Raw genomic sequence first — 21374 nt, forward strand, 5'->3', positions numbered from 1 at the left:
AGGAAAAGAAGCTAGATGTGGTCCACGCAGGTTCTTATAGTGGTTTTGTTCCTGATTCACTTCTAGTTAGTTAGTTGGTTGCATGTTCCACTGATCAATTGTACAGTACGGTAGCCGTTATGATGGGGAACATGTCAAGTGCACAATAAATGCACGTATGAAACAAATCTTACAATACAGAGTTAAAGATTAATATTTCTATTATTTATCCCATTCCCTTAAATGGCACAAAATGCATGTAGTATATTTATAGATTTATACTCGTGAATGTCACTGTTGTTTTAAACTGGTCCATGTTGTTGAGAACAAAGTTCATTAGTGAGTAAATGTACTGTGAGGCTGTTGTAATAATTCTCAATCTTTTAAAAAGATGCCTACAAGATGTGCGACTATGAACCCCACACATTATTCTAACCACTTATTATTATTCTGATTGCAAAAGTTGCTGAACCTAGTCGCTTTAGAAGATCCAAAATATGAATTTTCCAATTAAAATTCTCGTCTATATGTACACCCAAAAACTTAGTATGCTCTACCCTGTCTACTGACTTCTGTTGATGTGTTACATTTATTAAAGGAACTGTACTTTTTGCAGCAGAAAATTGGATGTACTGGTCCCCCCCCCCTCCCCCAAAGTTTATAGCAAGCCCATTTGCAGAAAGCCAATTAATGACTTTTCCAAAGACCCTATTTGTATAATTTTCAATTGGAGTTTCTTTTACTGGATTAATAATTATGCTTATATCATCAGCAAACAGTGTCAGTTCAGCTTCCTGTTTCAGATAGGAAGGGAGGTCATTCACATATATCAAGAACAGATGGGGACCCATGATTGAACCCTGTGGAACACCTAATGTAATATCACCGCAGTTAGATGAAGTGGCAAACTTATTTAAATATCACTTGACCCATATAAGGAAACTTTTTGCTTCCTGTTCTGAAGGTATGACTTAAATCACTCATATGCTATTCCATTTATATCATAGAACTGTAATTTCTGTAACATAATGTCGTGGTTCACACAATCAAATGCTTTGGACAAGTCACAGAAAAATCCTATTGGTGACATTCTACTATTTAAAAGTTCTACTATGTGGACAGTGAAACTGTATATTGCTGTCTCAGTGGTACAGCATTTTTGAAATCCGACCTGTGATTTACTAAGTATCCGATTACTGTTGAGATGGCTAACCCCACTCTTGAGTACATAACTTTCTCAAAGATTTTTTGAAAATGCTGTAAGCAAGGATACTGGCCGATAATTATTTACATCTGTGGTGTTCCCCTTTTTGTAGAGAGGCCTGACAATGGCATATTTTAACCTGTCTGGGAAAATACCTTGAGTTAGTGATGCATGACATATATCACTCAGAACATCAGCTGTAACTGCCCCACATTGTTTTAATATCTTATTAGAGATGTCATCTACTCCAACAGGAACATTTATTTTTCAAAGATTTAATAATTTTACTTATTTCACAAGAGGTTGTTAGGTGAAACTTTAATTTGACTACATTTCTTCAAAACATACTCTTCCATGTGGTACCTGGCTTTTTCTTTTGAACTGTTCTCAGCAATTTTTTCTCCTACAGCTAAGAAATGGTTGTTAAATACATTAGCTACTTGTGTACTGTTGGTTAAGATGGTCTCGTTCTCTTCAATAGTAATACTACCTACCTCAGTGGTTACTTTTCCTGTCTCCCTTCTAACAACATTCCATATTGATTAGATTTTATTGCGTCTTTCTTGTGGGCCTCGTTTTGATGAGTGTGAAATCGCAACCGTTTACATTTCCAAAAGGCCCCACAGACAAGCATCGCTTCACAGGAATCCATTATATGGGCAACCAATCGCTTCGTAGATAGCATGTATGGACAAATCACAGCAGTCAGTCACTGATCGCTGGTCACGTGGAAATCCCAGGCAATCTGATGAACCACATGTGATTTGTGCAGGATGGCTGCCTTTCTGGTTAGCAGTGATGTGTGGTAATATGACTGCAACTAGTTTCTCTATTCACCAAGCATAGTTGTGCAGTGTTGTTTCATTTTGCTTTGCCCGTGTTGAGTAAGAAATTTACTTTTCTGAGGACTGAATCCAAGAAAACTGCCAATGTTAGATAGAATCAGGCCTGGGGTGAAACACTGGCTAATTTGTTGTTTTATTCCACAAGAAAACTGGCAATTGATCTCATAATTATGAAGATGTGAAGTCATGCACATGAATACTAAATTAAATCCGTTAAATTTTGGTTACACAATAAATCACACAAATATAAAGGCTGTAAATTCAACTTAATACCTAAAAATAATGATAACATGTCTGACCACTGAAATATTGTGCCTGTTGGACACCATGAACCGACAACACTCCGCAGACTATTCTATCAACAAATATGCTGGAGAAAATGAAGAACGTGTGACAAAAGGACTTTTTTTATCCCTTTTCCTTACATATATACTACCCATTCGCCCTTCTTTCTTGGCCACAGAGGAGCAGGTGTGTGTGGGGGGGGGGGGGGGGGTGGGGGGGGGGGGGGGGGGGGGGGGGGTGGGGGGGTGGGGGGCAGTGTGGGATGGGGGAGGGGATGTTTTAAGTGTATTTTTCCAATTTCTTGTTTGTTGTTTTCAACCTGAAATTTCCATTAATATATTATAGAATGCATGAAGTGTGCTGTTCAGACACAAGTATATCTTTTTCTTTATCAAAATTATATGTGCCACATAAGTGCTTATTTCTGACAAGGATATAAATAACGTACCTCATGACTCAAGTTGGAATGTTTGACTGTTGTGAAGCATATATTGTACTCCTGTATAATGCTTGGATACAAGGAGTTGAAGTCCATCAGAAGCACCAGTTTATCGTAAAAGCCCTTTTTGGGTTCCAAAACAAGGCCACCAGCATACTGTGCCTTCTTTCGGCTTTTACGAATTGTCCCGTCTCCATCTTCTTCATTATCACCATCAAAATCCTCCTGTATTGATATTAATTCATATTTATTCCAGGGTAAGATTAAACAAAAACTTACAAACTATATAAAGAGCAAACTGGTAATGTATCCTTCTATTAGAACAAATGTATTTCAAAATGAAGCGCACAGTTTCAAAAGCTATTTCCTTTGATTTTTTGTGTTCTGTCTAACTGACCACTAAAAACTCTTTTACTAACTAAATGTTGGCTCCTTTTTTGTGCCTACAAAGGAAGGAAAGTACAAAGATGAAGATAACACTGCCATAAAGGATCTGAAAACAGTTTCTCAATAGGTTTGGAACCAACCTTTTGCTTCATAGGGAAACAGAAAAAGTTAGATGTTCATGATGGCTTAAGAACTTAATGGCTCTTGAACTATAAACTAATGAGAAGTAAGATACATTACAATTGGCCGTAACCATCATAACCATTATTGGAACCTCTCGGATGGAACTCTATGCAAAACTATGGGAAAAGCAACCACTCACCTACCGTAGACCCGATGTGTGGCATGTCATTGTGCCACACGTAAACATCGTTAAGTGTGGCTACTTTCAGTGGACCTTCTTACTGGTATAGAAATACATAAATTGTGGCACAGAGTTTACTGATGTCAATAGATATGCTAATAACCTATTAGAAAACCTGAAAAGCTGCTGCATGGGGCCTGCAGCTGTCATAGAGAATGTGAATGACATAAAACATTTTGCCATATTTCTGGAATACACGACAGTAATGAGTTTCTAACGAAATAATTCCATCTTCTAAAAATGTAGGTGCTGATGACTGAATATTACAGAATCGTCAGATTAATTAGTCCTGACTGCAAACTAAATATTTTTTTAAGACAGATGAATTACCCTCAGACTTCAAGAATTGCAATTCCAGAGGGGGGGGCGGGGGGGGGGGGGGCGGTATTGATAAGTCATAGTTACAAAATGTATATTCAAATTATTTAATGATAGAAGGTGACCTTGGGGAAGATCATTTTGGGCTCTGGAAAATTGTGTTGCAGCAATTAAAACAGTCCAGCTTTGATCCACCTTCAGCAACTTGCTGACCAGGGCCCAAAAGTTCTGAGAGACGAATGGTCCTCTTAACATCTGTTACAGTCAGGTTAAGTACTGTATTTCCTTTCCAAAGTTACGTTTTTTTGTGCCCTGGAACTCAGTTCTCTGAGACATTTATTTGTCCCCACCCTGTACGTGCTAATCTCTGAGGATGAGTGAAGATGCATGGTAATATCAGCGTAAGAATTCTGTCACTGTCAGAGGGGGAAAAAGTGGCCATATACCCAACCCATGTGGTCCAGACCTGCCAGACACAGGTGAGGTACAGTTATTTGTAGATAAAGCAGACAGCAAGAGATGCTCCAAAGGGTATCTTTGAGTCACAGCCGTATTTTCAGTGGGCAAGGCTGCATTGGGATCCTACTCCATATACAATGGTAACAATGCTAAAGTAGTAGTAGCATTGAACTACTATGAGGAAGGGAGATTACAGGGACGATAAAAATGGAATTTGTTAAGATAAAGCCATTAGTGATAGGTAATTTTTTCTGTCATTTCTTTCACTTTTTTTGATTTTAGTATTCTTATCTTAGATGGTGTAGCATAGTTATGATCGCTAATAATGTTAAAACATATTTCTTTTTCTCTAAAGGATAAATCTGTTTTTCTTATTATTACCTGAATATGAAAAAGCTTTAAATTTTTTTGTTTATTTTATTTGCATCTGCTATATTAACCATGAAATGATGAACTGCTAGGTAAATCGTAGACATGAAAGCACACACAGCAATATCAGAAACACAGTTGAGCAGTGATATACAAGGGGTGTTTGAAAAGTCTGTGCAAAAATAAAAAACTACTTACGTGTTTGGGGTAAACCTTTTTTTATTTATTGACATAGCCTCATTTTAGACTTATACACTTTGTCCAACTCTGTTCTAATTTGTTGACCCCTTCCGAATAATAGGAACTGCCCAAGTCTGCAAAATATCTATTAAATGCTGCAATCGCCCCCCTCTTTTGAATAAAATCTTTGTCCTGCCAGCCATTTCTTCAAATTGGGGAACAAATAGTAGTCCGAGGGAGCCAAGTCTGGAGAATAGGGAGGATGTGAAACGAGTTGCAATCCTATTTCCAATAATTTTGCGACCACAACTGCAGATGTGTGCTGGTGCATTGTCATGATAGAAAAGGAATTTTTTGCGGTCCAATTGCTGACGTTTTTTTCTTGCAGCTCGGTTTTCAAATGGTCCAATAACAATGAATAACATGCACTTGTAATAGTTTTACCCCTTTTCCAGATAGTTGATGAGGATTATCCCTTGTGAATCCCAAAAGACAGCCGCCATAATCTTTCCAGCCCAAAGGATGGTCTTCGCCTTTTTTGGTGCAGATTCTCCCCTTGGTAACCTATTGTTTAGATTGTTGTTGGTCTTAGGAGTATAGTAATGTACCCATGTTTCGTCCACAATGACAAAACTACGTTTAAAGTCCTGTAGATTCTTCCTGAACAGCTACAAATCATCCTTGCAACACTTCACACGATTCCGTTTTTGCTCAACCCATCTTGCGGATAGCTTTCTCATGTCCAGATGTTTATACCAAAATATTATGTACCCATTCATTCGAGATGCCCACAGCTCTAGCAATCTCACACACCTTAACTCTTCCTGTCATCCATCACCATATTATGGATTTTATCAATGATTTCTGGAGTCTTAACACCTCCACAGGGCGTCCAGACGTTCAGCATCATTTGTGCCATATGGCCACTTTGAAATTTGGAAACCACTTATAAACTGTTCTAATCAAAGGTGCAGAGTCACTGTAATGTTTATCAAGCTTCTCTTTAGTGTCCTGAGGTGTTTTGCCTTTCATAAAGTAATGTTTAATCACCACACAAAATTCTTTTCCGTCCATTTTTTGACAATCACTCGACTTCCTTGACTCACACGAATGCCAAACACAAAGAAATAGACCAATATGGCTGAAATTTGGTGTACATTCTTTCCAAAGATGCTACTAACTAAACATGACCTCGATACGGGCTGGTGGTGCTGTCTCTGGGACTTGGCATGAACTATTAAAACGCTCCTTGTACAGTGAGGGAAAGTTAGTGAGTGCTTGTACAACAATATGGCAAGACATGCGTTTGTTGATTTGAGATGAAAAAGAACTTGTCGGGACTGCGAATCATGGAACTTAAAGCCTGAAGATTGGGCTTACCATCACAGTGCATAATGAAAGTTGAAATGATCATTATGAACAGAAAGATCATATGGTTTGGGTGTTACTAAATGGACTGCCTATCAACCGTTACTGAAAATAAGTCCCCGAAAATCAGTATTTCCTTCTCATCCCATCCTGCAAGCCTCCCTTGGAGTTCTGAGTGACTTTTCTGAAATGTACCCCTTTCCCTTAACCTCTCCAGTCCTTTTCCTTACCCCTCTTCCTTCCCCTTCAATTCTTCTACCAGAAGAAAGAGCCACTGGCTCCAAAAGAATATAAAATTTAAACCTGTTTGCGTGCGTGTTCTGCTGCCACTTGGTGAGGAGATTTTTCTATCTATCCATTTACATTAGACCGAGGAGTCAAAGGAACTGGTACACCTGCCTAATATCAGGGAACTGACACCATAAATCCTGTAGGGCTGTCAATAAATCTGTAAGAGTACGGAGGAGGGGGGGAGGAGGGGGGGAGGAGGGGGGGGGGGAGTTGTTCTGAATCTAATGGCCAGCTGCAGTATTTAAACTCAGAAGAGTGTTCCTGGAGCCACTCTGTAGCAATTCTGGACATGTGGGGTGACACACTTTTCTGCTGGAAGTGCCCAAATCTGTCGGAATTCATAATGGATATGAATGGATGCACGTGATTATACAGGATGCATACATACATGTCACCTGTAAGTGTCATATCTAGATGTATCAGGAGTCCCATATCACTCCAACTGCACATGCCCCACACTATTACAGAGCCTCCACCAGCTTGAACAGTCCCCTGCTGACAAATACAATTTGAAATGAGACTTGTCCGACCAGGCAATATGTATCCAGTCATCAGCATCTAATGTCTGTGTTGATGGATGCAGGCGAGACATTAAGCTTTGTGTTGTGCAGTCATTAAAGGTACACAAGTGGCCCTTCGGCTCCGAAAGCCCATATCGACCACGTTTTGTTGAATGGTTCACATGCCGACACTTGTTGATGGTCTGGCACTGAAATCCACAGGAATTTGCAGAAGGGTTATACTTCTGTCACATTGAACAATTCTCTTCAGTTGTTGCTGGTCCCATTCTTGCAGGATCTTTCTCCACTCACCATTCTTGCAGGATCTTTCTCCACTCACAGTGATGTCAGAGATTTGATGTCTTACCGGATTCCGGATATTCAGGTACACTTGTGAAATTGTCATATGGGAAAATCCCAACTTCACTGCTACCTCCGAGATGCCGCGTCCCATCGCTCATGCGCCGACTATAACACCATGTTCAAATTCCCTTAAATGTTGATAACCTGCCATTGTAGCAGCAGTAACCGATCTAACAACTGCGACAAACACTTGCTGTCTTATATAGGTGCTACCGACACAGCACCGCATTTACGTATCTCTGTATTTGAACACACATGCCTATACCAGTTTCTTTGGCACTTCAGTGTCTATTGATGATATAAACTTTGGTAGATTGGAATGTGCAAGTGACAGGACACAACAATGGACAGCAGTAAGTCTGTGTGATTGGTGATCATTTACAACTCTTAGTTGGATTATTTACATGTATTCAGAAAAGATGTTACAGTAGTGTCAAATTCTGCCATTCTGGGTATATCAAATGAAATGCCCAAGAAAATATAAATATTTTTTAGATCCTCATGCCCTGTCATAAAGAGGGAAAAAATTGGGAAAAGTCATATGATTTCATTGATAAGTAGTCACTTACAGAAACTGCAGATCATACATAAATGGAAATATACTGGCCTAGTGTCTTAAGACTTAACATGCAGTTGACAAACATATGCATTCTGTGTCTTTGCAGAATTGCTCTGAGCTATGATCCTTGGATTGGATGTATCAGAGGGGAGATATGTAGCACCACCACTATTTTTCAGCACTAAGTAAAGAAATAGCAGTGCTGCCACAGCTGTTGCAAAAGGGCCCTGAATGTCATTGAGCACAGAACTGACCAAAACACTTAACATGTCAGATGCAGCAATACCACCAGCCTGTTTCCACTTTGCAGACCCAGGGCCAGCACCCACAGTGCCGACAACACTGCAAAAAGGCAAAGGAACAACAGGCCAATTGCTAAACCTTCTAGCCACCGCCATGTTTTGGTGTGTGTCGTTGGAAGCGGTGCCCTGGCACAACAAGTTGGCACCGAACCTGTACAAATAGCCCAGCAAAAGCAGCACAGTATGGTAGCACGACCAACAAGGGGAGGACTACACCAGATGATCAAGTGACATTGTTCTGCCTGCAGCCACTACGAGACTTGGGCTCCACCACCGACAAGCCTATTGCTGGTTCTCCCAGCTGGCGGGCAACCTCTGGGCTTACTTCAGCTGCAGCCAGCTTCCCACCCTGGAGAGCAACCATTTGTGATCAGCGCAGTGCAGCTATTTCACCGCCTGCACTTGTGCAGCAAACTGTTGATGTATGCCTCTACTAGCAAAGGTGGACACCACCACTGGTAGCTGTCTTCCTCTACAAGAATCATGACAGTCTTCTGCATCTGGGGCGCCCTGCCCTGAGTTGCACTGGCGAACGGACATCACCTATCAGAATAGTCCATGGGTGTACTGCCATGGGTGTCAAATGTGCAGAATATTTTGGTGATCAGACATGTCGTCATCGTCAGGTGCGCTGACAAACTCAACTCCTGAGGGTGTGTGGTCAACTGATATCTCCTGCCCCAAAAGCTAGTCCCTTGGTGGTCTGTGCCCACGGCCACACGTGGGGAGTCATGGATACGCTATCGTTGATGACTGTGACAGCACTTATTTAAGTTTTCTGTCCGCCATGGTCGCCAGATCATTTTGTTTGCTGAGAGTCTTCTTAATTGAAATCAGTGCTGCTTCCCAAGCATTGCCAAGATTATAGCTGCAATCTTGGCTAATGAGATCATCCCTGATCCGAATTTCTAGAAGAGCCAGAAATTCACACCAGGGATGATCTCATCGACCATGATCGCAGCTAAGATCTTAGCAAGTCTTGGGAACCAGCACTGAATTTAATTAAGAAGACTCTCACAAAACAACATGATCTGGTGACCACGGTGGACAGAGAATTGGCATTAACACTATCATAGATGGCAATGCAATCGTCTCAACAACTGCTGACATGCGACCTGCGGGCACAGACTGGAGGGAGCAGCTCATGGAGGCAGGGGATGAGTCAGCTACGTGCCCTCAAGAACTCAGTTCATCAGCGCACCTGATGATGGCAACATGTCTGACTGCCAAAACATTGTGCCCTTTGGACACTGTGAGATGGCAGTACATCCGTAGACTGTTCAATCAACAAATACACCATAAGAAACTGAAGAATCATGCCATGTATCAGCATTCCGACGCAGCTACCAGCAGGCCACTGAGTATCCGCTGCAGCAGCACGCCATGCTCACTGCTGTCATCACACATCAAAGGGGCATTGGCACAATGGAACAATGCCATGAGTGCTGCAGTTTGTTTTCTAATAAAATGCGTGTCTGTTGATCATCAACACTACCATTGTAGAGGCTTTCTACCCCAGGCTCTACAATATGGAGGGATGGATGTCACAGGTTAATTTTATGCTTCTCGATTTATTTTTCATTTTGTGTATTTCATTCAGTTGTTTAATTTCACTTGAATGTGACTAAGTTACAATTTATTTAAAAATTAACATCTTTGTTTTCAGAAAATAAAATACTGCAATTATTTACCCAAAGATTTATTGGTGGAGCATACCGACATGTAACAAGTTCTACAGCTTTTCTAGTCTAAGCAAGTGCAGAAAAGTAAATATTAATTCAACCACAGAAGTTGATTTTGTCCACAATATTACCTTCTGTAATGACATATTATCAAATTTATAGAATACACCAAACCGAAGAGACCTTTGGTGAAGTTTTCACATCAGTCAACACAGATTTCAAACAGAGGATGAAGTTAAGAAGTCTTTATGTAAATATGACTAGCATGTATTTCACATTGGAAAAGTCACAGCCAAAAATACATGAAAACTGGAACAGAGTTTCAGAAATATAAGATCTAGGGAATTTCTGAGCAAATGATTATACGAACATGTTTTCTTAACTAAATCCACATTACAAATAAGAGTATTAACTTTATAACAATGAACTCCTATAGTTTTTGTTTAACTGTGAAATACTTACATGTGCAACCTTTTTCCTGCCATACTCTTTATCCGGAACAATGTAATCCTTCTCTGAGAAGGCATGGAGTAGGAGAAATTCATTCCGTTCAGATCGACCACCAAGCAAAGTTCGAGACATGACATTTCCTACAACAAGCGAATACCAAAGTATTTACACAAGCACATGACAAAAGTGTTAAAATCAAGTTTTGTGTAGAATGTAACAATAAAACTACAGTATCTGTAATAAACAGTTATAAAAAAGGTAGTGGTGGGTAGGGAGGCCACAGTGCATGTGGTTCACTGCAGAAACTTCGTACTGAAAAGACAACAAAATTTCATGTAGGTCAGTATTCTCTAACTGATGAAAATAGCGTCACTCTTAATGCATTAAATTGAAAGCATTATCAATGCTACATGATCTCTCACATTTTCTCAGTGGCGGGTGTGATGAGGACGAGGATTATCATCATCATTATTTGTGTTGTAAGGCCCTTAATGGCAAGGTCACCAGCATCCAAAATTAAATAAAGAGGGATGAAATTGATGACTATAAACTAAAAAAGAACACTATATTTTAAACCAGCTATATCAACAAGCATGATTTAAAATTACATCACTGACATTTTGAGATTAATAAAAAAGCAACCATAAAATGCAGATAAATCACACCAGAATAACAAAATAAGATCAAGGGTAAAATTCCAGTACAGGCACATCAAAAGGGGCCCTGATTATTGTGGTGTGGTATCTACTTAGAAATAATGGATGACAAAGCCACTCTGCAACACATTAAAATCTCCCAATATTTCGGGAAGGAGTCCTGAAATCGCACAGAAACTTAAAACACAAACCAAACTCATTTCATTATTAGATAAAATATAGGGCAGATCCTGAGCGAGACCCACATTTGTCCTAACATTGTCACGCACAAGCAGTTAAATATCAATAACTGTGTTCCACATCTGTGAGACACTGGTAGTCCCTCACAGTGCAAAAGAAAGGTGTGTCAATGGGAAATGTTCCACTTGAAGCCTTGCAAGGGCTACTTCTTCAGCTCGTCATGAATGGAAGGAAGTAAACCACGGTCACTCTGAAGGTTTCGCTGCACACAGTATATTACTCTGTACTTCCAGTCATTGAGCCTTCCAGTAACTCATTGTCTTCTCAGTCATATATGTGGTAACAGCCTGCACGAGAACAGAACAGTGATTAGGAGGTAAAAAGGAACATGTGTGCTTGGCATCAGCAAGTTTATTTCCCCAGATCCCGATGTGCCCTGGAACCCAGCAGCAAATAATTTCCTTTTTCATCCCGCAAAAAGAGGAGAACGTCCTTGACTTCTTGCACAAGCTATCTGATGAGTGCATAGCAATAAGGGCACTTAGGGAATCTGAGCAGATAAGGAATTTCTTGCCATGATGCTTCTCGCCTACTCCAGTGCTATGTTGATAGTGAACAATTCTGCATAAGAATCTGTAAACTGCTCTGGGAGCCCAATCCTAAGAACGAAGTCGGAGAACATGGTGGAACAGCAAAATAAGTGGCAAAGACCGGGTGTTTCTTTGCCTTGTATTTTTTCTTGGCTTCTGCATAAGAGACGGCCATTGCCACATTTATTTCCATACCTTCCAACTTCTTGGGCTATCAGTAAAATTCACGCACGGCAAAAAATCTAATGATTTTTGACATACCCCGGGTTGATGAAAATAGTAATAGTTCTGTGCTACAAAATACAATAACTCATGTTTTAAACAGGATACCTCAATGAAATCACATTTACTTACATCACAGGCCAATGATTTGTAGATGGACATAGCAATCAAGAAGGAATCCGTGTTAAACAGCAGCAGGCGTGGTGAATATTGGTCTGGAGCATACACAACAGAACTTCCTTTATAAATTAAGCAGATGTATGATAACTGAAAGAGGCTTTACACAATAAAACTTGTTTAATGTAAAATGGGCAAGAAATAATATAATACACGCTGCAAATCGCATGCTAGTTCGACTTTTAAGTCATAGTCATGGCCTTTTTCGTTTCTTGCAAAAAGTCTTGCGAAAATGATTTGTCATAACAGGGACCAGAATTCCTGGTCTTGAAAACAGAAATACACTCAAGAGAGTCAATGGACATGGGTGATCTGAACTCTGTTCTCTTTTTCTTCACAAGGCTGAAAATGCGTCCAGATCTTGCATTGCTATGGATTGTGGTGAGAATAGAGATCATTACTCTAAAAATTTTGTTATACTTATGAAGTTCATCTGCTCTCCAAGTTCCCAACTGGAATCACTTGCATCACCTTGATAAGTAACCAAATTGTCACCTACTTGAATAGCTGTAACTTCCTTTGAAGCCCATTCACCACCTCATCTGCAGTTTCATTCTCTTCCTTGCATAACATGATAGGAAACTATCCCAAGAAAACATAAATGGAAGAAAACTGTACATTTTCAATTTTTTCTAACCAAGTAGCTTGAGTGTGCTTAACACATCATCCTTGAGTGGAAACTTGTTGATGACATAGTTACAGGCAGTACAAAAGTAGTATCTCACTGATGAAAAGAAAAGGAATATATCTGTATCCTGGAGATCATTCACTATGTTTGATGTCTGAATGCCAATAACTAACTCATCATGAGTTCTTTCATTTTGAATCAAGTTGTACTCAACTTCATGCAATGAGGAGATTTAGACGATTTTGGGCTTAACAAACCTGGTGAACAACTGCTTCAGCAAATCCATTAGGAGCTGTAATAAAAAGTGATCTTGTGGGGGGAACAAGTCTGAAGGGCAATATTTAATTTGTCAAATACAGAAATAGTCACATGAAGCAAAGGGCAAAAGGCCTAGTCCAAGTCTGAGTAAAGGAACATAAATAATTTTTCATCACATGCTGCAGCAGAAGTCTTACTTTTTAGGATAGGTTCGACACATTTGGAAGAATATATTTTTCTTTTAGGTGCATGAGTAGTAGCAGAATCAAGAATTCTATTCTTCTGATACTCTTTGGACCCACTTTGTTGAACTCTAGGTATTCTGAAAGACATCAAGCTTGTGGAAATGTTTTGGGTCCTTAATATTACTTCCTCCTTGAAAAAACAATGATGCAGATCACAGTGGTCCAAAAGTCTATACAAACTTCTGCCTAAAGATAACCACCCAGTATGCACATACTTCAGATTTTTCTTTGCCTCTTTATTGTGCAAGTTCTGAAATTTCTGAAGGTGTTTTTTCCTCTTGATACTCTTCTCTAAGAAATAAAATATATCACCAAGGATCTCATCCACTTCACAAGTAATCTTCCAGCATCTTTTCCAGCTGCTAGATTAATCAGGTGGGAAATGCAACCTATGATGGCAATACCTGGTTTAACTTCCTTCAGAACTGCTGAAACCCCATTTTTGTGTCCTATCATAACAGGAGCAATGTCAGAGCAGAAAACCGAAGTTTTCAATTGGTATGTTATGAGAAATCAGCTGTGGTAAGATCATGTAACCTATCTTTTGCCCTGTTGAGCCCCATCTAATGTTGGTATGGATAGCACAGTGCTCACTGTTTGTTCCCGCGGTATATCACCGGATGTAATAACAGGATACAACTTGGCATTTGTATAATTGCTCCCAGCCACTGCCAAAGAAAATGGTCTGTTCCGAAGGCAATTAACAACTTCAGATGACGCCTTTTTGGCCATTTTATTTACAACACATATAATTTTCATGCAACCACACCTATATTTCTTTACGACTTCTTATGTGGGAAATATCATCTGAAATAAAGCACCAGCATGATCACCCACTCATGAGGGCCACTGTGTTCCACCAAAAAGGAAGTAAAACCAGACACTCAGTCCTAATTACATCACTGTCAATGTTTCCAGGCTTGGCAAAAGAGGTGTTGACTTTCTTGTTATCTTTCTTTGATTAACATAATTTACTTGTTAACCGCACTTCACATGACTACTTAAATTGTTTCTTCGACCATGTGCAATATTAGTATCAAAAGAAACATGGCAAAGCAAGCAAAGTCTTAAACCATTAACCCTCTCATGACCAATGGGACATGTGTGTCCCACTTCACTTTTTCGTGCTTCACAACCAAGGGGACAACAGAAACCCACATCTGTGGTGTGCTACCATCTACTGGAAGCATTCGCTACTACCTGAAACCATTATAGACTTCTTCCTGCCAAACAGCTGCATTCTGCTGGAAGTTGTTTGATGCAGTGAACTTGTTTGATTGCTTCTGTGAAAGTTTTTGCATATTTTTCAACTTTTCTTTTGTAAATAAGCAAGGTAAGCATAATAACTGTAATTATTGTGTTTCTTATGATTTATTTGTAAATATTACATGGAATTTCAGTGTAAAATGTATTTCAGTGACTTGGTAAATAGGTTTTAGTTTTTGACTGCATGAAATATCAACCACGTGGTCAGTGGGATATATTTGTCCCACATATTATTTATAATTTCGTTATACATTCGACATTTTGGCTTTTATTTCTTTCTCTGTGCAATGCTACATCACTTAGCACAGTAAAGTATTCATACAATAATAATACAAATAACAACAACAACAACAACAACAACAACAACAATGCAGACCTTACTTCCATTTTCTTTTTAGAAATGTCACGTCTGAAAGATGAAGAACTTCTTGAGTATTACTTTTCGCTTCCTGATAATGAAGAATTTTCAGACGAAGCAAGTGATGATGAAGCTGCAGATGAACTCACCCATCTTGATGCATCCAATAGTACATCTATTGATACTACACCGCATACGACATTGGCTGAGCCACCTAGCTATGGTCGTCACAACAATGGTGATAGTGCTAGACTGGAGGTGGCAGAAAATGATGGTATTGCGTGTGCAGTAAAAGAAAATGTCGTCAAAGTTACCAATGACACTGCAAAGGAAGTTATTGTGTGTGCAGAACAAGAGAATGGGGCCAAACATGCCAATGAAACTGAAACAGAGTGGACTGACACCGTAACTTATTTTGAAAACTTATCAGCATCTCTTGATGGAAGTGCAGATATGAAATTTGATTTTGGACAAAATGATAATAGAAATAGATTATTTTTTTTACAATTTTTACTGATGATTGTTTGAGGAAGATCAAAGATGAAACTAACCTCTATGCAACTCAAATTTGTGACAACATTACTATAGGTAAAAGGGTAAGACAGGCCAGCTGCAATTGTAAAGACACTGATGTTGAAGAGATAAAATATTTTATTGCCATTCACATTCTAATGGGAATACATAGGCTGCCTGAGTCACTATCGGTCCACCGACCACTTTTAGGTGTAAGTGCAATTTCTCAACTAATGAGTAAAACTAGGTTAAAAAAAACTGACTGAAAAGATTCATTGCAATGACAATGCTACAGCAGTACCAAGAGGTGGAGCTTGTTATGATGGCCTACACAAATTATGCCCAATAAGTGATGCTATCAATAACAATTTGAAAAACGTACACACTCCATAAGTATCATGGCTTTTGATGAAAGTATGGTCCCATTCAAAGGGCGCTTTTCTATAAAGCAGTAGCTTCCAATGAAGTATGTAAAACGAGTTACAAAATTTGGTGTCTCACCGATTCAAAAACAGGTTTCATAACCCAGTTCGAGGTGTATACCGGAAAGAAGCACACCCAAGACTATTGTTCAGTTTGGGAAAAAATGTTGTGCTCCATCTTACTGAATAACACCTGCAGTCTCACTGACTAATTGTGTTCTATAACTTTTTCATATCATACAACCTGATGGAGTCACCAAATGAAAAGAGGACTTTTTGGGGTTGGAACAGTGAGGACAAACAGGAAGGGACTTCCAGGTATGATGAAGAAACAAGACAAATTGCAATGGGGGCAGTTTAAGTTCAAAACAAAGGGATGTGTCTCAGCAATAAAATGGTAAGACAACAAGACTGTGACAATACTATGCACTTATCATAGCCCAAAAGTTGTAACCTTCCTCAATAGGAAAAACAGAGATGGTACTTCATCAGAGGTATTCTGTCCTAAAGCAGTTGCCGAGTATAATACACTTAAGGGAGGTGTGGATCGCTTTGATCAGATGCGTGGGAGATATTCAATTGGAAGACGATCTCTAAAGTGGTGGCATCGTCTTTTTTTCGTAATTGACCTGGCAATTGTTAACAGTTTCATAATGTGGAACTGTAAGCACGGAGGAGGTCATAACCAGTTATCCTTTCACCGTTTGCTTATCAGACAACTAACAGCGCGTCATGAAATCAAAAGAAGAGGAAGACCGAATTTTCTAAGAAGAAACAAGTCAGGTGTCAAGCTGTAAAACATTTCCCAGTAAAAGACACGAGGAAACGCTGCAGGTTCTGCAGCACAAAGCAGAAGGAAGTACGAACCAACATGATGTGCATACACTGCAAAGATCCTCTACATGCACATCCCTGCTTCGAAAAATTTCATAGAAAATAAATGTTCCTGATATCGGCATTGGTAAAATTAACATCAAACATCATTTGTAATATAACCCTTGTATTTGTTTAAACTGTCACAAAAATTAATTATTTTTTTGTAAAAGTTGCAGCTGAAATTAAATGTTCTCTCTTATGCTCTGTTTTTATTCAAACCTATGCAATACTCCCACCTAATGACCAATGGGACATGTAAGTCCTACTTAAAATATTTAAAAAAAACTGGTCATAGCAATCATACACTTTTGAAGCTATTCCTTAAGCAAAATACAAAACAAACATTTAAAAAACTGAGCAAAAAATAGTTTGGTCACGAAAAGGTTAAAACGTGACGTCAACCTTGTGAACAAAGAATATGCACATGGTAACCCTCTCTCTCTCTCTCTCTCTCTCTCTCTCTCTCTCTCTCTCTCTCTAACACACGCGCACACACACACACACACACACACACACACACACACACACACACGTGAAATGAATGTAATTAGTCCATATGTGGTCAAAGAATATGGATTAAATAACAATATGCAAATGGAGCGGAACAAAGAATTTGCAGCGCAGAGCCTGTAGACACATAAGATTCACATGGAAGAACTGTTATCCAGGCTTTAAATTCCTTTCCAATGAAGACACAAACATCACACAGTTATAAGTACCAATTGTTACAAACAACGAGTTGTCAACTATAGTAGACTTGCCTTTGACCCAAGCAAATAATCAATTGTATGGAAGTGGGGTGACATCGAATATTAACTTTTCATATTTTTGTTTGTGAAGTTGTAAAATGACACTGTCCATCTGTAAAACCGTAAAATGCTGCAATTTCCATACATTTTAAGAGTAAACCATTTAAGATGGCAGTTTGTATTTCCTAAATTTTATGCTCTTCAGCAAATGTGGCCCAGTCTTGGCTCCACAGGCTGACTGACTCCCAAAGCAGTTGATGTATACAGCTGGGCACAGGCAGTCTGTGCCATATTCATGGGTTGCCTTCCCACATTTCCTACAAGTTGCTTCGCGTCTCCAGCTCAGTACTGTGTGGCCAAATCACTGGCACTTGCACCATCACATAGGATTAGGTATCCATGTCCACAACAGTACGTCATATGACTACATCCTTGGTGAGAAAGATGTGCATCTCAACAACCGTATCATAATCACCCAATTTCTTTCTCCCCCCCCCCCCCCCCCCATTCATTAGGAGTTCCACCTGCTTTGATCTGTTGGTTTCAATGAACAAGGAACCACTTGGTGACGTTTTAATAGATTTCAAGGTACCACTTAATGTTTCTAAACATTTATGGATATAGAAAGGGGCACTTTCTTAAATGTCCCCATCTTCCTGTTGATCATTAGAAAAAGATACTGATTTATGACTTCTTGAGCCCTGTTACTACAGACAACCAGAGAATCAGAAGGACTAGCCTTCCACAGTCTCTTGGAAGAATGACTGTGAGTACTCCCAATGGTGCACCCATTGTGTTGGGAAGGTTTTTAAGTTGTGGATTCATCATGGTATTCCCACGAGCATCTAAGGATATGAAGATCCACCCAGACAGAGCCCAGCTTGGCAGGGTATGCCTTACAAAACAGAGGTGAGGCACTTCCCCAGGGTTTGCCCAGGAATGAATGTTCCTCCTCAACAGCAATGCATCTCATCAGTGTGCAGCGTACCTTGAGACTGAGGTTTATTTTTACATATATTAAAGACAATTATACCATCATTGCGATCCGGGAGGTGAAGTCGAGATCCCCAATCGCTGTGACGCATAATGTTCCACTGCCGCACTGCATGGCAGTCGCTGAAGTACGCACACAGCTCACGATTATAGAGGACTGGCAGGGTTTGCCAGTCCCCAGGTAATGCAACTCTCGTTTGCTAAACCCATACCCAGCAAATGAACACTGAGCTCCCTGAAGTGCTCACCATTTAGCACGGCCAGGGGAGCACAAGTGGCTTATCGAATTCCATGGATATGGCACCCATTAATCCATGGTTTTCTCAGTGCGATTGATTATTGTTGTACTTACGGGCGTTCAGGCGAGTTTTTATTTCCATTTTTGCACAACATTTAGAGAACTGACCAAATAATCTTTTTTCTTCAGGTTCTACCAGTTATGCTGTTACGCGTGCTCACAGTATTTGTAAATTGTAACGTGGGAGGAACACAAAAAATGAAAAGAGGTAAGATAATCATTCACCATTTAGTTGAGGATTTAGCGGTATACTGCTGCACAAAGAAGATTTAGCATTTGTAACTATATGTCTGTCTACTGCTCTTTGGCCCCCAATCTATGGAGATTTGTTAGCTTTAGAGTTTTATCTTTAATGTTTTATATTTTCGCATAGAATCCAGGACTGACCACCACTTATGACGCCAGGGCTGTCAACAAGAACTAACACTTCACACGGAAGAAAGTTCTAGCAAATTGCAATGTTCCGTGAATAACAAAGTCTCAAAAACCTCCTTAAACCATAAATTTCAAATGATAAATAACTGCATGAGGTGGGAATCACACTATGACCTGTTTGACAGCCAGTGACTGCAACTGCTGCACCACCGCAGACAAAAAATAGCACACGGCAAAATATTTTAATTTTGTATTATCACAGCACTAACTGTTGTGGCAAGAAACAACAATAATTTTTTTTGAACACTTACACTATTTTGTCAATATCAAGGACCCATTTGTCTAGTGAGCGATCAACCTTTGCCTTCCCAAAATTCCTATCATGGATCATCATCATCAGTTGTAGCAAGTGTTCTAAACATTGAGATGAACCAGTTCAAGGTTGTTTCAAATAAAGATTTTTAAGGTTACACGAAAGTTCCTTCAGCAGTGTAAGTCTCTTCAACAAAACATACTTTGGTCAGACAGAATCAAATACTTTTGGTAATTAAACTGCTGACTTCTGATACTAGAGAACTAGTTTCACTGTAAATAATTTCAAATAAAACGAAACTGTGTATGACATATGACATAAATAAAGGAACAAAAGTCTGAATTAGCGTTTCCAATGTTTAACAGCATCCCTTTTTTAATGATTATTTTCACAACTAATATTTGTGGCTGAATATTTGTAAGATGTAAGACAGCCACATACAACTTTTCCTATAAAGCTAAGCATTTGAAGTACAATTTATTTCACGGATTATTCTGACTAAAACTCCAGTTCCAGAGACCACAAAATAATAATAATTTTTTCACAGTACTTACCAGCAATATTGGTTATTTGAAGTGCCAAGGGCAAAACATTTAGGTCACACATGAGCCTTAGGATGAAAGCAGCATCCTGCATTGTGAGAGATATAAGGCGTACCAGTGACTCCGATGAATTATACTGACTACGCACTTCATTAGCAGTCAAGTCCCAACGTTTACTTTCATCAACATTTAGAACCTGTATTTCAATTGTGTTATTGGTAACACATCATAAAATGCAAAAAATAAAATATAGTATAACAACTGCTTTAATTGTAAATTACAATTCTTCCACAACTCCAAATCATAGGCAAAATATGGTGTGTTACTTATAAATCAAGCCAAATATTACAAATACAAATACAACTACAACTGTTTCACATGCACATAAAATAGCACATAGGCAATAACTAAATTCATAAAAATATGTAAATTGTGACCATGCATACCAAGTTGCCTGTCAATAAATTTCACAAAGACATGTACACTCTGCTACCTGTCTATGGAATTGGTGCACACACGAAAATTGATCTCCAATGACAAAGGCCAGCTACTTGGGAACCAAAAAACAAAGTAAATAGCACAAATCTGGTAAGGAAAGTTGTGACAGAATGTAAATAATTTAGGGTAAAGGAAAACACTCGCCAAGTACTTGACATGTTGGGTCACTGACAGGCACACAAAAAGAATGTAAACTTTGCTGGGTTTCATCCAAATCCTTTGATGAGCTACCGTGTGCACGCCGCCGTGCATCCGTGCGTCGCTGCGGTCCGGTCCCAGGTCGACGGGCACGTGCACCTTCCGCCGACCACTGGCGACAACATCGATGTACTGTGGAGACCTCACGCCCCACGTGTTGAGCAATTCGGCGGTACGTCCACCCGGCCTCCCGCATGCCCACTATACGCCCTCGCTCAAAGTCCGTCAACTGCACATACGGTTCACGTCCACGCTGTCGCGGCATGCTACCAGTGTTAAAGGCTGCGATGGAGCTCTGTATGCCACGGCAAACTGGCTGACACTGACGGCGGCGGTGCACAAATGCTGCGCAGCTAGCGCCATTCGACGGCCAACACCGCGGTTCCTGGTGTGTCCGCTGTGCCGTGCGTGTGATCATTGCTTGTACAGCCCTCTTGCAGTGTCCGGAGCAAGTATGGTGGGTCTGACACACCGGTGTCAATGTGTTCTTTTTTCCATTTCCAGGAGTGTAGTTTTCATTGAAAGCTATTTTTGCTTTCGTTGAAAGCTATTTTTGTAGTAAGCTAGCTTCTATTGCCTTTTATACATAAATAAAATGACTAAGCGTTCTGGTTCTGGAGAAGTTAAGGGTAAGATCTGGACAGAACACAGCTAAAGGACTGCAGGAACTGGA

The 21374-nt window shown here is 39.7% G+C and overlaps 1 protein-coding gene across 1 annotated transcript in view; it reads right to left on the reverse strand.

The window, feature by feature from the left end:
* LOC126162843 (DNA polymerase alpha catalytic subunit) overlaps positions 1 to 21374 on the reverse strand; it is a 244379-nt gene that overhangs the window by 118103 nt on the left and 104902 nt on the right. Inside the window, exons 16-18 of the mRNA XM_049919607.1 lie at positions 20018 to 20201; positions 10357 to 10484; positions 2762 to 2977 (exon numbers count right to left, since the gene is read on the reverse strand). Coding sequence (XP_049775564.1) covers positions 2762 to 2977; positions 10357 to 10484; positions 20018 to 20201 — 528 coding nt within the window. The remainder of the gene's footprint in view (positions 1 to 2761; positions 2978 to 10356; positions 10485 to 20017; positions 20202 to 21374) is intronic.

This window comes from Schistocerca cancellata, chromosome 2 (genome assembly GCF_023864275.1).
Source record: "Schistocerca cancellata isolate TAMUIC-IGC-003103 chromosome 2, iqSchCanc2.1, whole genome shotgun sequence".
Classification (NCBI taxonomy): domain Eukaryota; kingdom Metazoa; phylum Arthropoda; class Insecta; order Orthoptera; family Acrididae; genus Schistocerca; species Schistocerca cancellata.